This window comes from Oncorhynchus clarkii, chromosome 30, assembly GCF_045791955.1.
Source record: "Oncorhynchus clarkii lewisi isolate Uvic-CL-2024 chromosome 30, UVic_Ocla_1.0, whole genome shotgun sequence".
NCBI lineage: Eukaryota > Metazoa > Chordata > Actinopteri > Salmoniformes > Salmonidae > Oncorhynchus > Oncorhynchus clarkii.
The window spans coordinates 17,560,641-17,585,254 of record NC_092176.1 but is presented as its reverse complement, the minus strand read 5'-3'; the positions used below and the strand labels follow the sequence as shown (position 1 = coordinate 17,585,254).

General features: G+C 42.8%; 3 protein-coding genes across 8 annotated transcripts; 1 reads left to right on the top strand and 2 right to left on the bottom strand.

Moving 5' to 3' along the window:
* Positions 1-1,265: 1,265 nt before the first annotated feature.
* LOC139390181 (dynamin-1-like protein) lies at positions 1,266-18,600 on the bottom strand. 4 transcript variants are annotated; one of them, XM_071137430.1, is made up of 18 exons: positions 18,440-18,523; positions 16,861-16,978; positions 16,512-16,653; positions 16,226-16,261; positions 15,935-15,981; positions 15,676-15,747; positions 15,478-15,564; positions 15,173-15,335; positions 6,350-6,470; positions 5,237-5,575; positions 4,706-4,826; positions 4,466-4,621; positions 4,276-4,365; positions 4,030-4,128; positions 3,695-3,808; positions 3,472-3,581; positions 3,203-3,362; positions 1,266-3,091 (listed from the first exon to the last, which is right to left on the bottom strand). In XM_071137430.1, the coding sequence occupies exons 2-18, from the start codon at positions 16,960-16,962 to the stop codon at positions 3,035-3,037; spliced, it is 2,016 nt and encodes a 671-aa protein (XP_070993531.1). In that variant the 5' UTR covers positions 16,963-16,978; positions 18,440-18,523; the 3' UTR covers positions 1,266-3,034. The 4 variants fall into 4 exon arrangements, with proteins under 4 accessions (XP_070993531.1, XP_070993530.1, XP_070993533.1 ...); XM_071137429.1 differs by lacking the exon at positions 18,440-18,523 and adding an exon at positions 17,611-17,782; XM_071137432.1 differs by lacking the exon at positions 16,226-16,261 and having other exon boundaries at positions 18,440-18,600.
* On the top strand, positions 18,149-21,473 carry LOC139390182 (ras-related protein Rab-7a-like). Its single transcript, XM_071137433.1, has 6 exons — positions 18,149-18,334; positions 19,085-19,142; positions 19,322-19,448; positions 19,658-19,876; positions 20,139-20,267; positions 20,421-21,473. Exons 2-6 carry the CDS (start codon positions 19,090-19,092, stop codon positions 20,508-20,510), a joined length of 618 nt encoding a protein of 205 aa, XP_070993534.1. The 5' UTR covers positions 18,149-18,334; positions 19,085-19,089; the 3' UTR covers positions 20,511-21,473.
* LOC139390183 (ubiquitin-like protein 4A-B) lies at positions 20,317-23,496 on the bottom strand. 3 transcript variants are annotated; one of them, XM_071137434.1, is made up of 5 exons: positions 23,341-23,496; positions 22,788-22,893; positions 22,392-22,585; positions 21,913-22,060; positions 20,317-20,506 (listed from the first exon to the last, which is right to left on the bottom strand). In XM_071137434.1, the coding sequence occupies exons 1-4, from the start codon at positions 23,386-23,388 to the stop codon at positions 21,953-21,955; spliced, it is 456 nt and encodes a 151-aa protein (XP_070993535.1). In that variant the 5' UTR covers positions 23,389-23,496; the 3' UTR covers positions 20,317-20,506; positions 21,913-21,952. The 3 variants fall into 3 exon arrangements, with proteins under 3 accessions (XP_070993535.1, XP_070993536.1, XP_070993537.1); XM_071137435.1 differs by having other exon boundaries at positions 20,317-20,503; XM_071137436.1 differs by having other exon boundaries at positions 20,424-20,506; positions 21,934-22,060.
* Between the last annotated feature and the right edge of the window lie 1,118 nt (positions 23,497-24,614).

The window sequence follows — 24,614 nt, the reverse complement described above, 5'->3', positions numbered from 1 at the left end:
ATTTCACATGACTGGGAAAACAGATATGCATCTGTTGGTCACAGATACCATAAAAAGTAGGGGCGTGGATCAGAAAACCAGTCAGTATCTGGTGTGACCACCACCACCGGCAATCGAAGGTGATCATTTGCCAGCTGAAGCCGCTTACGACACCAAACTCTTCAGGTCAAGACCCTGGTGTGGACAACGAGCATGTAGATGAGTTACCCGTGGACTGTTTCTGACAGTTTGTGCAGAAATTATTGGTTGGTTGTGCAAGCACTCAGTTTCATACCCCCAGTATCATTAGCTGTCTGGGTTGCTGGTCTCAGACGATCCCACAAGTGAAGAAGCCGGATGTGGTGGCGTGGTTACTCATGGTCTGTGGTTGTGAGGCTGGTTGGACATACTGCAAAAATTCTCTAAAATGATGTTCGAGGCAGCTTATGGTAGAGAAATATACATTCAATTCCCTGGCAACAGCACTGGTGGATGTTCCTGCAAACTTGAGACATCAGTGGCATTGTGTTGTTTGACAAAACTGCACATTTTAGAGTGGCCTTTTATTGTCCCCAGCACAAGGTGAAACTGTAATGATCATGCAGGTTTAATCATCTTCTTAATATGCCATACCTGTCAGGTGGATGGACTATCTTGGCAAAGGAGAAATACTCATTAACAGGGACGTAAAACACATTTGTGCACAGCATTTAAGAGAAACGCTTTTTGTGTGTATGGAACATTTCTGGGATCTTATATTTCAGCTCATAAAACATGGGACCAACACTTTACATGTTGCATTTATATTTTTGTTCTGCGTGATATCCAAGCCTCGCCTGTGTGTTTATACACACGCATGCACCTGCACCAGAAGACAGCCAATCCATCATTGCTAAACTGCAGTATTTTAGATAAGGCTGACATTCAGAGTCCTGCTGGTTTTCTCAATTACAAAGGATGTTATTGCACGTGATAGGCAGGGAAAATGAGGTTGCAGACAAGGCCAGGCGTGTAAGTGCAAGTCAATCGGTCTCTGCAACATGCAGGCCAATTTGTCATTGTCTTTTTCAAGAAGGATCCAATCTTACCTCAGAATAATCCTACATATCTAGTGATTTCAGCTCACCTGCTTAGTATGAATAGAGGACAATGGCAATAGATACCAGACTGCTGTGAGTCATAGCCATCTGCAAGACTGAATGGTACATTTCTGGAGATCTTATCATGACTTTACAGATCATATCAATTATAAAGGACATCCTGCAAAGCAATCTCAGAGGCCAGACTGTTGTTGTTAAGAGTTTAATGAGTCCCTCCCATATCAATTTACATGTATCACAAATATTGGCAGTCAAGCACTTCCAGGCAGTTTGTAAAGATGTAAGATATACATTTAAATAATAGAAAACACAGTCTCATTCAGATAGAAAAACTTAAGACATTCACACACACACACTGTCCATTCAGAAAGACAGACTAGACACCGTGCTCTCCTTGATCACATAGAAGTCAGTGTTTCTGCTAGATGGTGCTTGGTACCTGTTCCTTTAAGGCTAGTCTTTCTGAATAATGCTCATCATCCTTTGAACATTTCCATGACATACAAAAACCGATGTACACTTACACTATAAATTCGTTGACATTTTTTAGAATCTAATTCTAAATGGAAGATACACTAACGTCACGCAATTGGTACTAAATCACAAATAAAAGGCTGCAGGGCATACTTCCCTTGGGGATCTACATCAACAAAATGAGGATATAATTACAGCTGCATGCACAAGTTCAAATCAGAAACAATGTTGGTCTCTTACACCTCCAACATCCCTGTCATCTGGGTAGAAGCAGGCCTAGGGACAGTCTTCAGAAGAGGTGGCACCCCAGCAACAGCCCCCTCTCTCTCTGAGGCACACTGCATACATGGGTTAATTTAAAGGGGGGGGGGGGTGTAACTGGGGTACAATATTTCAATGCATTCTGAGATTTTGAAAATTATTTTAACTTTCCTTTGGCCAAGTAGATTTCTACAATGAATCGCTATACCCCTGGCCCTCAAATCATTGCTGGACTCCACCTACTATTCTGCATCTCCTGACAAGCTAGCTATACAATATCTATATATACACACACACACACACACACACACACACACACACACACACACACCTATTCAACTCTTTGTGGGTGCTATTCATAAATGTGGTTTCAGTTATCCAACAACATGCGAATTAAGAGAGTCTGACTAGAAACTTCATACGGAGAAAAGGAACACTGTATTCTATGTTGTGAACGTACAACTTTGTTATAGGACTAAATATGCACAAACAGTGCAACCGTACACCTGGAACGATACATAAATGCGACACACGTAAAGAACATACGTCTGCTCTCAGGTACAACTACTGTACTCAGTTGCACTGTAGACCAGGTCAAACCAAACCTCTGCAGCATCCCCGAAGACCAGGATCATATTTCAACATTACATTGCAGACAATGCCCACTGTTCAACCTCGGGTTGGGTTGTCACCCTCTGTTCAACTTTACAGAACGTTGCTTAAAACAAGGGGAAACCTGATACCGACTGATTATACTTACTCTACATATGTTCAGAAACTGCTACATGCATTTCAAGCAGTCATGGTTTGAGATCACCCTTTCACAAATAGATACCTAATCAATGGAAACAAATGCAGCAGCACAACCTGTGTCAAGATCAGATGCAAGAAAGACTCAGGAAAACAACGTAATACTCCACATGATAAACAACACATTGACAACCAAAAGACCAGACATTTAGACAGAGGATTGTTGCAACAAAAACAAAATGGTTTTTGATCATGGTTCTCTTTCACATTAAAGACATCTCATCACAATGGACCAGCTCTGCCTGAGTGTGTTGGTCTCATCACTATATTCACAGTGAGACACAATAGTCCAAATCCTGGACAGACAAAAAGGACAGCTGGATGTTTAATGGACAGTGTGAGCTCAGTGGTATTGCCATACATTACCATCACACACACACACACACACGGGAACGGTCAGTTGCATTGGGCTACCACAGGTGTGTCTCCCGGATCTCTGAGATGATGTTGCTGGCTTTTTGGAGAGCCTGAAGTGAAGAGAGAGAGAGAAGGATACTGGTGTTAAAAAGGGGGAAACAGAAAGTACAACACAAAGTGCATGAGAGTAATTAGTGGTACTAGTAGCACTTGTACAGTACCTCCAGCATCTGGGCCACCTCTGTCCTCTGTTGTGCTGTGTCTTGGGACTCGATGAGCAGCCCCTGCAGCAGGTTCTGTTTGTACAACTGGCCCACCAGCTCACTCTGCAGACGCTCCTTCACAAAGTTCACCAGGAAGTGCATCACCGTCTTGGGAACACTGCAGTCACAAGACACACAGTTAGCTAGGCCAGAGAAGGCTCAACTCACCACTAACTGGATACCCAAATAATAACACCCCTAGATGCCCTGGAGCGCCGGTCTCTGACCTGTCCTGAATGCTCTTGCGGACAATGAGGAAGTAGCATTTGATGAGGCGTTGAATGACCTCACAGTCTCTTTGCTCGCGGGCACTCAGCTTTCGGGACACCGGCACCGCCTGGCAAACAGAGCAGGGGTCAGATGTTACAATCTGTCACAGACCGAATCAGATACAGTGCTGCTCTACAGGGTAGCGCTGGGTCAGTTCTGACTGCTGATTCCACTACTCACTGTGTCCAGGAGGTTGATGGCCTGGCCCTTAACAGGGCTGCTGAAACCTGCCACTGGTGCCTTCTCCTCAGCCACCTTCTCATTCATCCAGCATTTATCTCCATCCTGCAGGCCCTAAAATAAGTGAAATGGGGGGGGGGGGGGGGGGGTCAATTATATTTAGTTGTTCAGGTATCGGTGTTAAAGTCACAACTGGCTTATTGGAATTCCTGGAAAGGTGTGATGTCCATACTGGTATGAGAAGACCGCATCAGACCCTAGAACCCTCTGGTCAACATTAGGCTCATCTATATGCATGAAAGCAGAGCATGTGCTTTGAGTTGAGGCAGAATTACCTGTTGACTGTTGACAGATGCTGAGACCTGAGCAGCATCGGTGAAGTCTGGGTGCTTTGTGTTGATGTAAGCAAGCTCAATTTGAACCAAGTTGTGGACCTGAAACAGTTTGGTGCTCAGAATCATTCACGAACATAGACAGACCGCCAGTAAGCAATAGCACTAAATTGTAGAATAATTACACAGGATTTTTGTACAAAACAAATGAACTGAAAATGTCAAATCACAAAAATAAATTTGTCTTACCATGTCATTAGTAATGGGCAAGCGCTTCCTGAGTAAACTAGTCACCACCTCCACAATGGAGTCGTGCAGCTTGGGAAACCGAAGGAGCTCCTGACAAACACATAGCATGTCAGGACGCATACAGAGACACTTCTATTACAATTTGGTTCAGGCTTGCTTTGTAATATGTGTTGTGCAGTGTCTAGTGTACCTGCGTGCTGTAGGAGGAGCAATGCTGGATGATCCTCTGCAGCTCCTCGTGGACCAGCTCCACACAGCGCAGACTGGGCTCCTCCAGACGCTTGATCTGCCTCTTCACCAGCAGCTCAAAGGAAATCTCAGGTACAAAGAGGGCCGGCCGCGGACCCTGCAGCACAGCACAACACACACCTCTATTAACATAACTCATGTGATTCACTCAGACAATGCGATTGGAGCTGATGGTTATTACCGTAGCATTGCGGATTGCAGTGAGGATGTCGAGCTCCGTCAAGCCCCCCAGGGGGTCAATAGACTGAAGAGTGCGGCCAAAGGTCTCATGGAATATGTAGCAGATCCGAGCCCCCCCGCAGCTTACCAGAGAGGAGGACAGAGGAAGCAGTATCAGTGGCTGTGTCCGAGGGTTGTCAACATCAGATGCAGTCAGCCAGAATGAGTCAATACTTGCTTCACATGCTTGAGGAAATCAATAAATCAGTGAGCAGTACAAGAGCTATTGAAATGAACCCACAAAATATGAAATGCCAATACATGAACACCTACAAAATTACAAGGAGGCCAAGAAATACAATAAACGCCTGCTTAAGTGAAATGCATTCAGCAGAACAATAACCAAGTTTTCCGTCACAAAATGTCCGCTGTACAGATTCTAGGTGGTTGCTAAATATTTGGTGGTCAATGAGGAGTTGCTCCAATACAATATAAAATACTAAAAGATGATTGGTGCCTGGATAAAGGAGCCTAAAGCAGTTGAACTACTCACAGTTCAGATGTCTGGATGTGCGTGGCGGTGCCCTCGATGGTGTTGCAGTAGTCGCTGGCGAACTTGGTGACGATCTGTAGCAGGGTGGAGCTGTGGTCCTCTACAGGCTGGCCGTAGCTGCTGAGCCGGGCCTGGTACTGGGCACTCAACACCGTCACACGCCTCTTCAGCTCCGGCAAGCAGTCCCTGATGTGGTGCATGAGCAGGCGGCTCAGGGTGCGAGCCAGGTAGCGGGAGCCGCAGCGGGAGGCCAGAGACGGGTAGTGGCGCTGGAGGAAGGCCTGCTCGTCCCGTGCCGTGTCCTCTATGCTCTTCTGCGTGTTGATGTCATGCTGGCTCCTAGCAGGGGGAGACATGGAGGATGACAGCTGGAGTTCCAGAATACTCCACAGTGCATCTGATCATGCAGAACGTCACCTGCTCCAGCATAGCAGGAAATTATACACGCAAATAGGATGCAACACTTTTGAAATGGACGTTACTGTAGCCGTACAGATTCCTTTAGCACTCTGGAGGAATGTGCTAAGCTGAGGTCCCTACTGACTTCAGACAGCCTTCCAAGGCGGTTGCTATGATTGCTAGTGTGAGCTGTCGGTTGAACTAGATTGTCTCTGCTCAGTGAAATTACTTTAGAAAATGACTTACCATTTCAGCCTTTGAGGGGCAGATATGTTTTTTTTTGTGTTGCAATTCTGTACCCTTGGCGAAAAACCACTCAGATAACTCATACATCAGCCCTGTGCTGGAGCCCCATGAGTAAGACATGGCACACATTATCTCAGCAGGATGTGTGAGAACAATCTCAAAGTAGGGAGAGACAATCATTCAGAAATTAGAGCTTTGTTTGAAAAATGCAAACTAATTGATCTGGTGAATAGCAGGGCCATTGGAACATTCGTTGTTTATAGCACAAAGGTCTCTGAGGGTACTTGAGTTAATTTAACGACCATAATGATTCAGATCCTTTATACTCAATCAGATGTGATACATTGGCCTAATATTTGTATAGCATCTTTCACTGCTATGGGACTTAATCTTTTTAAGCACCGAGGTGACATCACCCAGTAAGAATTAGGTAAATCTGTTAGATAAGTTGTAGGCATATGGACAAACCTGTTGACCACTCCCACAATTCCGAGCCGCACTGGAATGACCCGGCCCAGCAAGACCTCCAGAGCATCTGTCCCTGCGTCCATCAGGTCCAGCTTACTGACCACCAGCAGTGTTCTGCGGCCTGCAAGACACATGGACACAGCTGGGTAAAGACACACCCCTTTTGTCCATGGCTCTTTACACACACACACACACAGCACTTGAATGGCACAGTTCATTATGTAATCTAAAATATTGTGTATATAACAATCACTGATGTTAAAAGGTTGAGGTCAAACCTAAAGTAACATTGACCATGTTTACTGATGTTTAACACATCTGTGTCAATGAGCAAACAGGGTACCTGCAAGTTCCATGAAGTTGAATTTAAGACTTAATACCTTTTTAATGCCACTTGGAATGCAAATTAATACAAATTTGAAATCTGCTTGTGCCACACAGACGCTAATAATAAGGCGAGCTCTTTCACCAAAGGCTATATACTACATGGCTCATATTATCAAGCAGGTGTGCTATTCTAGCAATGAGCATTCTCCTGTAGTCTAACAGATGTAGTAGCATAGTTGCTAGGCTATAGATGGCTGAAGCATGGGGTTGCCCATCTGCATTTGTTTAGGCTACCCCAATGACCTAATCATCAGCTAGATCACAACTCTTAAGTGTTTAGAATTTTGGCTTCAATACCACTACCAGCTTAGTATAATGATACTCAACACCATAATGATAACACTGTGAAAAAATGCCTTAAATGTAAATATACAGAACTGTTACTGTATAAAACAAGTGGTCCACTCTCCATCTGGAGAGCTAGGGTAATGGGTGAGCAGTTTGATCCAGCACTGCTCAAAACACACCTGAGTCAGCTTAACAAGGTCCTGTTGAGCTGTTGATTTATCAAATCTGGTGTGTTAGAGTGGGATTGGAACAAGTCTACACACCCAGTAGCTCTCCTGGAGGTGTTATGCTAGAAAAGACTACAACACCAAAACATGTTTAAAAATCCCTCTTTCAGTGAATCGGGTATCACATGGCTATACTTGGGAGCAAGGTAAGCTCAGCAAGAGAGCTCTAGAACTGACAGTGCCAAGTAAGACGTGAAAGAAGTTCACTATTTCATCTAACATGTTCAGGGAATGCATAATGAATATATTGATGTGCTACATGACAAAATAACCAGATATATTTTTGGATCTCTCGAGATTAATTTGCCTGCATGTTTTTTGTGCATATTGCCCTAGGCTATGCTACATGTTTTACAACCGGAGGAAGTAGGAACTCAAACATTAGCTAGATTGCTAACTAAATACACTGCTCAAAAAAATAAAGGGAACACTTAAACAACACAATGTAACTCCAAGTCAATCACACTTCTGTGAAATCAAAGTGTCCACTTAGGAAGCAACACTGATTGACAATAAATTTCACATGCTGTTGTGCAAATGGAATAGACAACAGGTGGAAATTATAGGCAATTAGCAAGACACCCCCAATAAAGGAGTGGTTCTGCAGGTGGTGACCACAGACCACTTCTCAGTTCCTATGCTTCCTGGCTGATGTTTTGGTCACTTTTGAATGCTGGCGGTGCTTTCACTCTAGTGGTAGCATGAGACGGAGTCTACAACCCACACAAGTGGCTCAGGTATTGCAGCTCATCCAAGATGGCACATCAATGCGAGAAGCACTGCCAGAGCCCTGCAAAATGACCTCCAGCAGGCCACAAATGTGCATGTGTCTGCTCAAACGGTCAGAAACAGACTCCATGAGGGTGGTATGAGGGCCCAACGCCCACAGGTTGGGGGTTGTGCTTACAGCCCAACACCGTGCAGGACGTTTGGCATTTGCCAGAGAACAGCAAGATTGGCAAATTCGCCACTGGTGCCCTGTGCTCTTCACAGATGAAAGCAGGTTCACACTGAGCACTTGACAGAGTCTGGAGATGCCGTGGAGAACGTTCTGCTGCCTTCAACATCCTCCAGCATGTTTGGCGGTGGGTCAGTCATGGTGTGGGGTGGCATTTCTTTGGGGGGCCGCACGGCTATTCATGTGCTCGCCAGAGGTAGCCTGACTGCTGCCATTAGGTACCGAGATGAGATCCTCAGACCTCTTGTGAGACCATATGCTGGTGCGGTTGGCCCTGGGTTCCTCCTAATGCAAGACAATGCTAGACCTCATGTGGCTGGAGTGTGTCAGCAGTTCCTGCAAGAGGAAGGCATTGATGCTATGGACTGGCCCGCCCGTTCCCCAGACCTGAATCCAATTGAGCACATCTGGGACATCATGTCTCGCTCCATCCACCAACGCCACGTTGCACCACAGACTGTCCAGGAGTTGGCGGATGCTTTAGTCCAGGTCTGGGAGGAGATCCCTCAGGAGACCATCCGCCATCTCATCAGGAGCATGCCCAGGCGTTGTAGGGAGGTCATACAGGCACATGGAGGCCACACACACTACTGAGCCTAATTTTGACTTGTTTTAAGGACATTACATCAAAGTTGGATCAGCCTGTAGTGTGGTTTTCCATTTTAATTTTGAGTATGACTCCAAATCCAACCTCCATGGGTTGATAAATTTGATTTCCATTGATAATTTGTGTGTGATTTTGTTGTCAGCACATTCAACTATGTAAAGCAAAAAAGTATTTAATAAGAATATTTCATTCATTCAGATCTAGGATGTGTTATTTTAGTGTTCCCTTTATTTTTTTGAGCAGTGTATATTGTTGCTAGATCTATCCATTCAATGGATTGATATAACGGTACATTTTATGTCCCACAAAAACATTACCTTGTGTGCCTATAGGCTACTTAGGGTATTAACCGCAAAAGGCGCTCTCCACTCCGTATCATCTCAATTACATAGCCTACTCAGTTTGTAAAGTGGTTATTTCCTCTATAGTGACAGTTGAGAAATAATTGTTCTACTCACATAAAGCTGCCACTCTGCTCTTGTTCAACAGTAAAAACTGTCTTTCCCAGTTACATTTAGAAATGTTTCTCAACTGTCAGTAAGTCACGTTATGCTTGCACTTCTCAGAATGCATCTTTCCCTTCACTGTGCGCAAAAGGTGGGAGAGTGAGAACAAGCAGCGAAACGGGGTCAGGGCAAATACTTTCATAGCGGGACGCAGGTTAATGCACATTACTGTTGAATAAATAATGTTTTTTTAGAACCAAAACATCTGCAGGAACGTTGTGCAGCCTAATCACTGACATTACAGACATAAGCCAAAATGCATAGGTAAGAGGAGGGCAATGTCAGTGTCTGTAATTTCTTGTTTATTGTCCCAGCTCTAGTTAGTGTTGTCTATCAAATTGTATAGGCTACCATGCGCATTCCTCTCCCGCTCTCCTCTAGCAATGGCCCGACTCCCATTGGCACATGATGTTCACACAAGGAAGCGAACATGTGGTTGGAAAGCTCAGGAAAGTGCCTCGACTATTATTTGAGGTTCTATTTTTTTTCTTTCTTGCCAAGTTGGCAACAATTAAGCAGAGACACAATATTATATTGTCGTCCAAGTTTAAGACCTTTGAAAACGTAACTAAGGCATTTAAATCAGATAAAAATTAATTTAAGACTTAAACACCCTGAAAAATATATACAGTGCACTCGGAAAGTATTCAGATCCCTTGACTTTTTCCACATTTTGTTACATTACAGCCTTATTCTAAAATGTATTAAATTATTTTTTCCCCCTCTCAATCTACACACAATACCCCATAATCACAAGGTAAAAACAGGTTTAGAAATTTTTGTGAATTTATTACAAATAAAAAAAACTGAAATATCACATTTACATAAGTATTTAGACCCTTTACTCAGTACTTTGTTGAAGCACCTTTGGCAAAGAATACAGCCTCGAGTATTCTTGGGCGGCAGGGTAGCCTAGTGGTTAGAGCATTGGACTAGTAACCAGAAGGTTGCAAGTTCAAACCCCCGAGCTGAACAGGCAGTTGAAAATTGAAATTGAAAATAAGAATTTGTTCTTAACTGACACCTGCATATAGGGAGTTTCTCCCATTCTTCTCCGCAGATTCTTTCAAGCTCGGACAGGTTGAATGTCGCAGCTATTTTCGATGAGGTTTGAGTCCGGGCTCTGAATGGGCCACTAAAGGACATTCAGAAACATGTCCCGAAGCCACTGCGCAGAACAGATATAGCCCTTGGTTCACTTCAGACCTGACTGCCCTTGACCAGCACAAAAACATCCTGTGACTGCACTAGCATCGAATAGTCCCCGCGAAATGCAACTTTTCAAACAGAAATTGACATCCTGTAGCTGTAACTCCAAAATGTTTTGGGACACTAAAGTCCATGGAGAATAAGAGCACCTTCTCCCAGCTGCCCACTGCACTGAGGCTAGGTAACACTCTTCAAAGGGGGTGACACTCTAGACCCAAACTGTTATAGACCTATATCCATCCTGCCCTGCCTTTCTAAAGTCTTCGAAAGCCAAGTTAATAAATAGATCACTGACCATTTCAAATACCACCGTACCTTCTCCGCTGTGCAATCCGGTTTCCGAGCTGGTCACGGGTGCACCTCAGCCACGCTCAAGGTACTAAACGATATCATAACCGCCATCGATAAAAGACAGTACTGTGCAGCCGTCTTCATCGACCTGGCCATAGCTTGCGACTCTGTCAATCACCGTATTCGGCAGACTCAACAGCCTTGGTTTCTCAAATGACTGCCTCACCTGGTTCACCAACTACTTCCCAGATAGAGCTCAGTGTGTCAAATCGGAGGGCCTGTTGACCTCTGGCAGTCTCTATGGGGGTACCACAGGTTTCAATTCTTGGGCCTACTCTTTTCTCTGTATATATCAACGATGACGTTTTTGCTGCGGGCGATTCCCTAATCCACCTCTATGCAGACGACATCATTATGTATACGGTTCTGGCTTAGAATGTGGACAACTTCAAATACCTGGGTGTCTGGCTAGACCGTAAACTCTCCTTCCAGACTCATATTAAACATATCCAATCCAAAATAAAATCTAGAATCGGCTTCCTATTTCGCAACAAAGCCTCCTTTACTCACGCCGCCAAACATAAGTCTATGCTGGTTAGAGCGCCGCCTTATCTCAGCTCACTGGTCACAATAACAACACCTACCCATAGCACGCGCTCCAGCAGGTATACCTCACTGGTCATCCAAAGCCAACACCTACTTTGGCCTCCTTTTCTTCCAGTTCTCTGCTGCCAATGCCTGGAACGAATTGCAAAAATCACTGAAGCTGGAGACTTATATTCCCCTCACTAACTTTAAACATCAGCTATCTGAGCAGCTAACCGCTCGCTGCAACTGTATATAGCCCATCTGTAAATAGCCCACTGAATCTACATGCCTCATCCCCATATTGTTTTTATTTACTTTTCTGCTATTTTGCACACCAGTATTTCTACTTGCACATCATCATCTGCACATCTATCACTCCAGAGTTAATTTGCTAAATAGTAATTACTTCGCTAATATGGCCTATTTATTGGCTTACCTCCTCCCGCCACTTGCACACAATGTATATAGACTTTTTCTATTGTGTTATTGACTGTATGCTTGTACAGTGGGGCAAAAAGTATTTAGTCAGCCACCAATTGTGCAAGTTCTCCCACTTAAAAAGACGAGAGAGGCCTGTAATTTTCATCATAGGTACACTTCAACTATGACTGACAAAATGAGAAGAAAAAAAATCCAGAAAATCACATTGGAGGATTTTTAAATGAATTTATTTGCAAATTATGGTGGAAAATAAGTATTTGGTCAATAACAAAAGTTTCTCAATACTTTGTTATATATCCTTTGTTGTCAATGACAGAGGTCAAACGTTTTCTGTAAGTCTTCACAAGGTTTTCACACACTGTTGCTGGTATTTTGGCCCATTCCTCCATGCAGAGCTCCTCTAGAGCAGTGATGTTTTGGGGCTGTTGCTGGGCAACACAGACTTTCAACTCCTTTCAAAGATTTTCTATGGGGTTGAGATCTGGAGACTGGCTAGGCCACTCCAGGACCTTGAAATGCTTCTTACGAAGCCACTCCTTCGTTGCCCGGGCGGTGTGTATTTGATCATTGTCATGAAAGACCCAGCCACGTTTCATCTTCAATGCCCTTGCTGATGGAAGGAGGTTTTCACTCAAAATCTCACGATACATGGCCCTATTCATTCTTTCCATTACACGGATCAGTCGTCCTGGTCCCTTTGCAGAAAAACAGCCCCAAAGCATGATGTTTCCACCCCCATGCTTCACAGTAGGTATGGTGTTCTTTGGATGCAACTCAGCATTCTTTCTTCTCCAAACACGACGAGTTGAGTTTACCAAAAAGTTATATTTTGGTTTCATCAAATCAAAATCAAATCAAATGTATTTATATAGCCCTTCGTACATCAGCTGATATCTCAAAGTGCTGTACAGAAACCCAGCCTAAAACCCCAAACAGCAAGCAATGCAGGTGTAGAAGCATGGTGGCTAGGAAAAACTCCCTAGAAAGGCCAAAACCTAGGAAGAAACCTAGAGAGGAACCAGGCTATGTGGGGTGGCCAGTCCTCTTTTGGCTGTGCCGGGTGGAGATTATAACAGAACATGGCCAAGATGTTCAAATGTCTGACCATATGACATTCTCCCAATCTTCTTCTGGATCATCCAAATGCTCTCTAGCAAACTTCAGACGGGCCTGGACATGTACTGGCTTAAGAAGGAGGACACGTCTGGCACTGCAGGATTTGAGTCCCTGGCGGCGTAGTGTGTTACTGATGGTAGGCTTTGTTACTTTGGTCCCAGCTCTCTGCAGGTCATCCCCCCGTGTGGTTCTGGGATTTTTGCTTACCGTTCTTGTGATAATTTTGACCCCACAGGGTGAGATCTTGCGTGGAGCCCCAGATCGAGGGAGATTATCAGTGGTCTTGTATGTCTTCCATTTCCTAATAATTGCTCCCACAGTTGATTTCTTCAAACCAAGCTGCTTACCTATTGCAGATTCCATCTTCCCAGCCTGGTGCAGGTCTACAATTTTGTTTCTGGTGTCCTTTGACAGCTCTTTGGTCTTGGCCATAGTGGAGTTTGGAGTGTGACTGTTTGAGGTTGTGGAAAGGTGTCTTTTATACTGATAACAAGCTCAAACAGGTGCCATTAATACAGGTAACGAGTGGAGGACAGAGGAGCCTCTTAAAGAAGAAGTTACAGTTCTGTGAGACAGAAATGTTGCTTGTTTGTAGGTGAGCAAATACTTATTTTCCACCATAATTTGCAAATAAATTCATTAAAAATCCTACAATGTGATTTTCAGGATTTTTTTTTTCTCATTTTGTCTGTCAAAGTTGAAGTGTACCTATGATGAAAATTACAGGCCTCTCATCTTTTTAAGTGGGAGAACTTGTACAATTGGTGGCTGACTAAATACTTTTTTGCCCCACTATATATTCCATATGTAACTCTGTGTTGTCATTTGTGTCGCACTGCTTTGCTTTATCTTGGCCAGGTCGCAGTTGTAAATGAGAACTTGTTCAAATAGCCTACCTGGTTAAATAATGGTGAAATAAAAATATTTAAAATGTTATTTTCTGTGTGCTTAGGGTTGTTATCCTGTTGGAAGGTGAACCGTTGCCCAGTTGAGGTCCTGAGCGCTCTGACGCAGGTTTTCATCAAGGATCTCTCTGTATTTTGCTCCATTCATCTTTCCCGCGATTCTGACTAGTCTCCCAGTCCCTGCCGCTGAAAAACATCCCCACAGCATGATGATGCCACCACCGCCCCCCGCACCTCTCTGATTCAGAGGTGTTGGGTTAAATGTGGTAGACACATTTCAGTTCAGTTGGACAACTGACTAGGTATCCCCCTTTCCCTTACTTCACTATAAGGATCGTGCCAGTTTACCTCCAGACATGATGCTCCACATTCAGGCCAAAGAGAATCTTGGTTTCATCAGACCAGAGAATCTTGTTCCTCATGGTCGGAGAGTCCTTTAAGTGCCCTTTGGCAAACTCCAAGCGGGCTGTCATCTGCCTTTTACTGAGGAGTGGCTTTCGCCTGCCACTCTACCATAAAGGCCTGATTGGTAAAGTGCTGCAGAGATGGTTGTCCTTCAGGAAGGTTCACCAATCTCCACAGAGGAACTCTAGAGCTCTGTCAGACTGACCATCAGGTTATTGGTCACCTCCCTGACCAAGGCCCTTCGCCCCCGATTGATCAGTTTGGCCAAGCAGCCAGCTCTAGGAAGAGTCTTGGTGGTTCCAAACTTCTTCCATTTAAAAATGATGTAGGCCACTGTGTTCTTGGGGACCTTCAATGCTGCAGAAATGTGTTGGTACCCATCCCCAGATTTGTGCATCGACACAATCCTGTCTCGGAGCTCTAAGGACAATTCCTTCTACCTATTGGCTTGGTTTTTGCTCTGACCTGCACTGTCAACTGTGGGAACTTATATAGACAGGTGTGTGCCTTTCCAAATCATGTCCAATCAAATGAATTTACCACAGGTGAACTCCAATCAAGTTGTAGAAACATCTCAAGGATGATCAATGGAAACAGGATTCACCTGAGCTCAAGTTAGAGGTTCATAGCAAAAGCTATGAATACTTATGTAAATAAGGTGTCTGTTTTTATTTTTTATACATTTGCTAAAATATCTAAAAAACGTTTTTTGCTTTGTCATTATTGTGTGTAGATTGATGAGGTATTATTTTTTTTAAATTGATTTTATAATAAAGCTGTAACATAACAAAATGTGGAAAAAGTCAAGATGTCTGAATACTTTCCGAATTCACTGTATACACTGAAAAGACATGCAGTGAAAAATGAAGGAGCACAAGTGTACACTATGCCTCACCATCCGGGTCGACCTCGCGGGCCAGTTTGAGGGCATCAGAGGTGGCCAAGTCGGAATTGGCAGGAGACACTGAGAGGATAAGGGAGTTGGGGTTGGAGATGAAGGATAGGATCATCTCTTGGACTTGAGCTTCTATGTCCTCTGGCTGATCTCCAACCGGAACCTAGTACAACAAGAAATAACTACATTACTGCAATTAAATATACACATTTGTTTTCAATGAGTAATGTCATTAATTTTACCATGAGGAACACCATAGTTGTGCATTTTCAAGTTAGTGGGATTAACACACTGGTTGGGCTTACCTTGGTTATTCCTGGCAAATCAACCAGTGTGAGATTGAGGACATGAGGAGAGAAAATCTTCAAATAGATGGGCTCAGGGCTGATTCCCTAAAGACCACAAGAGAGGAAATGGGGATGGAGCGAGAAGCAGACAAAAGTAAATCAATAACGCATAAACTGGAGATAAGACAAATCTATCTACAATGTATACATACATACCTTGTTGCCTCCTGAGCTACGCTCAGTCTCTTCTTCAATCTCCTTGCGAATCTCCAAGAAATCTGTGAAAATCTATAATGCAAACAAGAGATGGGATACTGAAATATCGACTTCACCAACACCCCTGGTGGCATGACGTTAGGATATACAGTACCAAGTTTCTCAGACAATGTAATGCCCTACTGCAAATATGAAACACTCAATGTGCAGTGCAAAACAGCTAAATAGATTTGTGCAAAGCGAAGATAGTGCCACATACCTGGTTCTTGCTATGAAGGAACGTGCCCCATTCATCAGCCTTGATCCCTTGACAAAATATAAAAAGATTGAGTGTAAAATAATGTGTAAACGGAAATGAAATACTTGTATCACATAAAAACAGACCGATGGGGTTTATAAATATTTGGAAACAAAATATGACAGAGACAGAGTTTGTAAGTTGATGTGATGATTAGACAGAGGAAATGAAAAGACGATGAGGATGACAAGATAATATTAAGATGAATGACAACGCAACAGGTCCATGCAGATAAACTATGGAAGTAAAGACCTGGGTAGCTGTTTGCATTTTGTTTTACCCCATTTCCTGAGAAAGGTGAAGAAGGGATTGTAAATATGTTAGAAAAGAGCAAACATCCCAAAGACCACTTAGGCTTTATCCAATGAGTGAAATTACATGAATATGAATGCGAGATATTGAAATTCATTGAATAAATGTCAGCTGCACTGGCATTGATTTGTTTCAGTGTGTCCAGTGTACGGTTTATCTGCGAGAAGCAACATGGAGACAGCTTTTAAAGTGACAATCACATCTTGTTTCTGTGTCAAGTGCATACCATTTTCTTGCAGTCTCCTCTCTGCCAATGGAGGCACATTCACCAGCTGCAACACTAGGGGTCGCCGTGTGACTATGCCTGATCCCCGAGGCAGAAAATCCCTTCCAACCAGGCTCTCCAACACAGAACTCTTGCCGCTGCTCTGTCATGGGAAAAGATGAGATCAATTTTAGAAAGACTTTAACACTTAGCTACATGAAGGATTCATTGCTATTATCTATACTTCCTCCATCTCCCTGGAAAGACTGCTGGACATTGATATGTTAATTTCAACAATGACACAATTCCCCAATGTAACAATTCCCCAATGGAACAACCATTGATTCTTGCATTTTGATTCTGTACTGACCTGCGAGCCAACCACCACTATCTGAGGCAGCTGGATGATCTCTGCCCCCACTGTCAGGAAGACTTCCTGGAGCCGATTGATGATGGGAATTAGAGTCTCCATTTCTTAGGACCGGACACTACAGTTGGCAAAAGAAAGTGAAAGAAGCAATGGTGAGATTATAAACATATAGTACACAGGACTCTCCTTAATCTCCTACAAAAGGCAAAAACAAGAGACCTCTTGCAGATGGATAAGAATGTGTAACGTTAGCAAGCAACAAACAAACTACACAATAGCTTAACAGTAGTATTTGTTGTTGTGATTCATTAGCTCTCGTGATGATAACCAACATTACATAAGAAAGGCCCGCGGGTGGTCATGTGAAAAGGAATGGATTCAGGCCCTACTGTTCAGGCCCTACTGAGAGACAAAACTGGAATCGTTTGATTTGGGGTTGATCGCTGATTAGTGGCCAAAGTCCAAGATAGGTATGGGTAGCTTGGAATATAGCATATCTAGCTAACAGTTAACCTAGCTTGCTTATGACCCCTATCATGCAATAAATGTAGGACTAATTTCGCAAACAACCAGACATTTAGCATTGTCAAGTCTTTCGGTATACAACATTTGGCAATTTTTTGACATTTTACATTGTTTTGAAGGGGAACAAACGGAGATGCTGCTGAACTTCCTAGTTAATCCGATTCAGGCCAAGGTGCTCTGATGAGGAAGCAGGGTAAGTGGCTAACGCTTTAGTCGTTTCCTTACCAGAGAAGATGTTCCTCTCAATCCAACAATACCGTGCTCACTTCATCCTGCAAAGACAGCTAGCTACAGTAACGGAAGTTCTGTACTATCCACAATTTAGCGTTATCTGTATTTTTTAGCGACTTCAAACCGGGTTGTTTTCAAGGCTGTCATTGAAATATTTTTTTTGAAAGAGGTGATTGGTCATTCAACGTTTTTCCGTATATTATACGGTTAGCTGATTGGTTTAAATACAGTCTGTCACAATTTTGACAACGCCCTCTACACGCAACTCCCTCCTCTTTTTCCAAGTGACATCACACATGTTTCTTTATGCTCTAACATTTAAAAGCACCATATTCAATGAGTGTGGGCCACTCTGCCCTTGGGGCATCTGCTTCGAGGTAACCAATGGAATAATACATAAATAAATTATATATATGTATGTACACTTAACGTCAGCCCCTTGTGACTGGAACCCAAATGCGTGTTCACGAGAGTCAGCAGGGCAAAAGACTTGCGCAAATTTGCTTCGTGGAAAGTCCAATCCAGGTCTGCTACAGATCAGATAATCACAGCACCCTGCCCCGACCGACTCGTGAACAAGCTGCATACCGTCTGATAAAAAACAGCAGAGGGTTGTATGTCTAGACATTACCAGTTTTAATCAAAGTAGTTAGTTAATGAGAATTATTCAAGAGAACAACAGTTTTCTCTCTGCATCTGTCTGACGCCAGAGTAAAAGGTAAACTATTTGATTTTTCCCTAAAAGCTAGCCAACTAGCCAACGTTAGCTAACTAATATGTCAGGTCATGTGGAAATTGAATAGTTAGCTAACATTTGGCTTACCACGATTAGTATCTTCTGTAAATCATGCTTCATGGTCAAAGCCCGTCACACATCGGATCCCAAGCATCCTGCATTGACTTCTTGATGCCGCACTGATAACATCAAAGATTTTCCTAACTAACAAGATGGTCCACAGCCTGTTATTTCCAATGGAAGCAAATGCATCATAGTGGGTGGACTAGCAAGGTGGCAGCGCCAAGCACGAGCTAGCGAGATCCTATTGGCTGTTTCTAACATATTTTAGTTAGGGAACGCCTACTTTACGAATCGCGGGTGTGCAATAACTAAATTCGCCCTTGCACTCCGAAATAAAACAATTTTTAGAAACTTTGGTAAAGTCTACAAAACGTAGTCCGCTATGTTAATAACAGATTCTAGTTTTGGGAACAGAAAACTTTATTGAGATCAAATGTTTCATTAATGAGAAAATTTGCAGTTTGTCTGACAAAATGCATCTCCTTCCATCTTCTGCCATTGCTGGCCACTGGACTTCCCCTCATCACCATATTTGGTAGTGAGTGGAAACGCCAACCAGATACTTCAAATGTATACATCTGGTGAAACATCTGGCACATTGTTCATCTGTGATAACAGTGTCCTAGTCCTAACTGATGCACTGAAATGTCTTACCTATTCTCTCATCAGCAAATATGGCATCTCGGAAGAAGATTCTACTCAAGGTGATAATTCTTGGAGACTCAGGGTGAGTAGAATACTTGCAGTGTGAAACCTGTTCATTCCAAATTGTCCTTACCATAGATCACATTCTTCATGTACATTGGGTTCCACTCATTTTTGGGTAAAGGTTCCTAAAGATTATTTAATCTAATTTTGTCCCTGCCTATGTTTGTTCATCACTCTCCTCTATCTCCACACTGACAGAGTTGGGAAGACCTCTCTCATGAACCAATATGTGAATAAGAAGTTCAGCAATCAGTATAAGGCCACAATCGGTGCTGACTTTCTTACCAAAGAGGTGATGGTGGATGACAGGCTTGTGACAATGCAGGTAATAGACTTATCTCTATCCTTGACCATGCACATCTTCCATAACCTCTCCTCGGTATTGTGTCCCAATACCATAAGTTTAAACCTGATAGAAATGTATTCAACTAAACATTTTAGTCAAGCCTTTCTCTATGTAACATGGTCCCTTTGGATATGTATTGAAGTGCATGTAGTGGTGAGTTCAGTTATGAATGTCATCCATTCTACTAGATCTGGGACACTGCAGGGCAGGAGAGATTCCAGTCATTGGGCGTTGCTTTCTATCGAGGTGCAGACTGTTGTGTCCTTGTGTACGATGTTACTGCGCCAAACACCTTCAAGACTCTTGACAGCTGGCGAGACGAGTTCCTGATTCAAGCCAGCCCCCGTGACCCAGAGAACTTCCCATTTGTTGTGCTCGGCAACAAGATTGACTTGGAGAACAGGCAGGTCTGTACATATGCCCAAATATGTGAAGTTGTGCCATCAAATCAAATGTTATGTCACATGTGCCAAATACAACCAGTGTAGATTTTACCATGAAATGCTTAAGGGCCCTTTACCCCAAATGTAGAGTTAAAAAGTAAGAAAAATGTTAACAATAAACAATAAAACAATAAAATATGAATAACCAGACCATATACATGTGTAGCCCCAATGTTTGTTTGTGTGAAATGTAATTTGTTCATATGAATATTATATTACTGACCAGGTGACGACCAAGCGAGCCCAGGCGTGGTGTACGAGTAAGGGCAGTATCCCATATTTCGAGACAAGTGCGAAGGAGGCCATCAATGTTGATCAAGCCTTTCAAACTATTTGCCGAAATGCTCTCAAACAGGTAGGTTGATTGCTGATTGAATTTGGATAATGTTAAACTCATGACGTAGTTCACACTTTAAGAACAATTTATTGATGCAGATACAAGAATGTATTCACTTTGGAACTTTTTTGAAGGCATTAACCTGCCATGTTTTCCTGTCCTCATTGTTAGGAGTCAGAAGTGGAGACTTATGACTTCCCAGATCAGATCAAACTGAGGGATGACAGACCAGCCTCCTCTAGTGATGGCTGCAGCTGCTGAGGAAGGGAGAAAACATGACATATATACACTGATGTTTGATTGAAGGGGGATTACAATAATGTACATTCATACCATTTTATGTCTTCACATATGCAAGATCTCAGACGAAAAATGCTAAACCCCCCCGTTTTTCTCTTTGAAGTTCATGTGGCAGGAACTGCAACATCAGTTACATCAATATCTGTATTTTCACCAAGACAACTGGCTTTGTATTTGTCAAACATTTTGTTTTTGATACTCATCAGTCTTGCAATAATGTATGTTATGTCTGGGAGACATCCGATGCATTCTCCCTTATCAACGTGCCTTCCATTTCCTTGTGGTCTCTGTGCTAGCTCACTATGTTTGTCATAGCAGTCACAACTATAATGGTTCCTCTTTAAAGAACTTGGTGTCACATTTATCTGCACTACTATTGCATTTCCTCTTCAAGGTGAAGACCTAAGTACAGCATATTTGCATGAACAATGAAGAAATGGTAGACAGTTTTAAGCTGCTGATCAAAAATTATGTAAATTGTACAAATGGGACTCAAGTTCGACTGTGTGTGTTTGTGGGGAGAGAGGAAACAAAGCTATCACTAGAAAATCCAATATGATCAGCAGTGTGTGCTTTCTAATATGGATAATGCAGTCAGAGGCAAATTCCTGTTATCAAGTCTTGCTCCAAACTGGACAGCTTGTTAGATGGGAGTTGAAATAGCTTTTCCCAGTTTAAGGTGTTACATTTGCAGGCCAAAGCACATCCTATCATAGATAAGGCAGCATCTCTCTCACAATCTGACCTCTTATTTTTTGCTTTGTATAATATAAATACAACTATATGAACGTCCTCATCAATTTTATATAATTTTATAAATTGTTACGGTTGCTGTAAGTAGAAGTTGAACATATATCTTAATATAAATGGTTAAATAATTTCCTGACAGTTGAATAAAAAAGGTACAATTATGACTAAATACTATTTGAGGTAGATTGTGCTTTATTCAGTTAAAAAAAATGTATGCTAGGCCTAGACCAAGTGAGTACTTGAAATTGAGGGAAAACAGTCAATTTTTTTATGCTTGTATAAACAATATATACAAATCATACAATGACTGCACTGAACAACATTAACTAGAACTAACCTTACAGAGTGTGTTTTCTGTAAACTATCATTCATTTACAACACATTGCTTATAAATAAGAACTTCCATAATTACTCAGTGATAATTTTAGACCAACAGTCAAAAGGTATTGGCTCTCGTTTCAGTCTGATTTGATCATGTGAAAATATCCTATTAATTGTACAGGAATGTCTGGAGAAAACAAAGAAAAGTATAATTAAGACAGGCTGTGATCTAAAAGCTTTGCAGCTACACTATAGTCAACCTTTCATGTTATCCCTGTACAACCCACTGCACCTCTGTGAATCGCCAGAATACCGTCAAGTCAGGCAGGTTTTCAATCCATGTACGATGTGTCCATGCCCTCGCTGTCTGGGTGAAGCAGTCGCCCGGCCAGGCGCTCAATGTCATCCAGACTGAGTTGCCGAAGTGAACGTTCATAATCCTTTTGGAAGAGAAAGCAGTGTAAATCGCTAGCCTGAGACTGATAAAATCATTCATACAGTACAAAAGTAGTACCTGCAGTCTAAAGGTGAGAACATTCAGTGAATTCTGTACTTCAGCAAAAGTATGTGGAGGGATATTCTTAAACACTTCATTAGTAATTATTGATGTAGTGTAGAAACTGAAGGGATTCAATGGGTGTGCATGCAAAGCAGCTTATACTCCCAAATCAGAATAATGTACATGACCTGAATGTGTTTTGTTGGCGAGTATGATAAGATCTATGGATATGTACCAACAGCTGCCTACTCTTGTTAATGGAAATAATGTACCTTGATTAACTGTTCATGGACTTTAGCTGCATCTGCAGGGCTGAAGTGTTTCGCTAGTACAGTGGACAGAGTCTGCCACACCCCGCTGACCGCACTGCTACTGCTAGCCATCCCACTCCTCTCCCCTGCTGGACGAACCACCAAATTTAACTTGGCCTCTGGCCCAATGGAATAATCGCTCAATCTGTGTTCATCTGTAACGAAAATGGACAAAGATGTGTATGGCTTTGTGATAGATGTACAGGTATGAATGTTATAAAGAATATTCAAGAATGCAGCAGGGCAATGTGTAACTTGGTAGATTCGGTGATGTGACATCCTCATACACAGCTGGGGTACTTCGACAATGCCAGGCTGTGTATGATTAGCTACAGTAGTTGGCCTCAGTGTAGGTACCTGCAAGGGCTTTCCCCTTGTAAAGCAATCGCTGCTGATTTGCAGGTATATTCAGACGTTCAGACACTAGTTCTTTCACCATGGAGACTTTTTCATCTTCTGTGACCTGAAATTGTAACAGATTAAACAACTGACATTTAATATTCTTGACAGTATTGATGTAATAGCGACAGCACAATCACATTGATATCGCTGAACTATTCCTCTTGACAAGCTGACCATATCTACAGCAGGCACATTATCTTCCCTGGCCTAGGTCTGGTCTACTGAGAGGACTAACGCTCTGAACCGCAGAGCTTTATCTTCAAGCTACGAACATGAGCCAACTCTGCTTTTGTTGCCAACTTCATTTCCTGTAGCTAAATCATGAAGTTACAGACCTGCTGTGAACACCCTCTGCATCAAGATACCCAATAGCTAGATATAACAAATAGACCTTTCCTTTAAAATGCTAGCCCGTGATGCTGGAAAACAGCAGTAGCAGCTAGCTGACATAGCTAACTAGGTTAGCTAGCTACCGGCTCCAGTCTGCCTTTTGCTCATAAATGCTTACCTGTACATTGCACTCCTTTCCTTTAAGTGGTTTTATAGTTAAAATCATTGTATTGACTGTGTAATTGAAAACAATTCAACGTTATGATAACAGGTTTGTTGTTTCTCCAAACAGTCCAAACCTTATCAGCAATCATGTTCTAGTTACTTCCCCACTGCTTTTAATACTCAATATGCGCGTGCTGCCCCCTGCTGTGTGGAATATGGATTGACCAGTCAGGTCAGTCGATGCGGTAATCCGCATCCCCGCTATATATGGCCTGGATAAAGGTAGCTGAACGATCTCAAATTCGTGGATGCAGTTATAGTTGCAAGAATTGCTGTTTTGATATGGAGTGCATATTACACAAATTAACATATTATTTGTTTATAACATTAGGTAACAACATTAGAAATGTTTGAACTTGCTCATCAAATTCTTCAGAAAAATTCCATAGAGAGGAAGTCCCACAATTTCTTATTGTAATATGATGACATGACATCCACGATTTTACCTACACGTGCTAATTTCTGTGGTCACCTGTCCGTTTTAGAAACTTTTGGAGAACAACCCTTAATATTAAGCTGTCATGAGAGAATATACCTAATTACACTGGCCGTTTTAGAGCAGTTTAACCACGGGCACATAGTAATCCGCCCAAACAAGTCAATGGGAAAATATCTCTAATGACAGAGTTCTGCTACTTTAAGAGGATAATAGCTACTCCCAGCTTGTTTTGTTTATTTTTTTGGGGGGGGGGGGGCGTTTACATGTGTTTCGGGGAGAGGGGCCCACGCCCAGAGAGGGGGAACGACCCGCGGCCAGGGACACCAGGGGATGCCACTAAATCCAGCCAGCTGGAGGTGGGAGAGAGCCGAAAGGGCATAGCCGTAGGAAGTAGGAGTGCTGAGGGTGCTGCAGAACCCCCCCCCCCCGAAAAATGTATTTTTAAAAAATGAAAAAGAAGCCCCCCCCCCCCCATTGAAGACAATAATCGCAGTACTCTCACCCCCAAACTACTTCCTGCGGCTATGTGTAATGGGCTGGTGCCAACCCAGAGAGGGGTCCAACCCTCGCCCGCAGCCTAAGGGGGCGCAAATACATCCAGCCAGGTCCCTGCCCCAGGGAGATGGGGGGAGAGGGCTGGAACGACCCAGTGTGGGGGACCTATGCCGCTCGGTCAGCGCTCACCTATGTATTTATATGTACATATTCTTATTCAATCCCTTTAGATTTGTGTGTATTAGGTAGTTGTTATGGAATTGTTAGATTACTTGTTAGATATTACTGCACTG

What these genes read in the sequence shown, in the direction of transcription:
- LOC139390181 (XM_071137430.1), bottom strand. Translation starts at nt 16,962, where the DNA reads ATGGAGACTCTAATTCCCATCATCAATCGGCTCCAGGAAGTCTTCCTG. An exon ending in GAGGAGACTGCAAGAAAATG is followed by an intron (nt 16,262 to 16,511) that starts GTATGCACTTGA and finishes CACCTTTCTCAG; the next exon opens with GAAATGGGGTAAAACAAAAT. An exon ending in AGGTGGCCCAGATGCTGGAG is followed by an intron (nt 3,092 to 3,202) that starts GTACTGTACAAG and finishes TCTTCACTTCAG; the next exon opens with GCTCTCCAAAAAGCCAGCAA.
- LOC139390182 (XM_071137433.1), top strand. Translation starts at nt 19,090, where the DNA reads ATGGCATCTCGGAAGAAGATTCTACTCAAGGTGATAATTCTTGGAGAC. An exon ending in TTGACTTGGAGAACAGGCAG is followed by an intron (nt 19,877 to 20,138) that starts GTCTGTACATAT and finishes ATTACTGACCAG; the next exon opens with GTGACGACCAAGCGAGCCCA. An exon ending in GCCGAAATGCTCTCAAACAG is followed by an intron (nt 20,268 to 20,420) that starts GTAGGTTGATTG and finishes CCTCATTGTTAG; the next exon opens with GAGTCAGAAGTGGAGACTTA.
- LOC139390183 (XM_071137434.1), bottom strand. Translation starts at nt 23,388, where the DNA reads ATGATTTTAACTATAAAACCACTTAAAGGAAAGGAGTGCAATGTACAG. An exon ending in GAAAGGAGTGCAATGTACAG is followed by an intron (nt 22,894 to 23,340) that starts GTAAGCATTTAT and finishes TTACAATTTCAG; the next exon opens with GTCACAGAAGATGAAAAAGT. An exon ending in TCCATGAACAGTTAATCAAG is followed by an intron (nt 22,061 to 22,391) that starts GTACATTATTTC and finishes CTCTTCCAAAAG; the next exon opens with GATTATGAACGTTCACTTCG.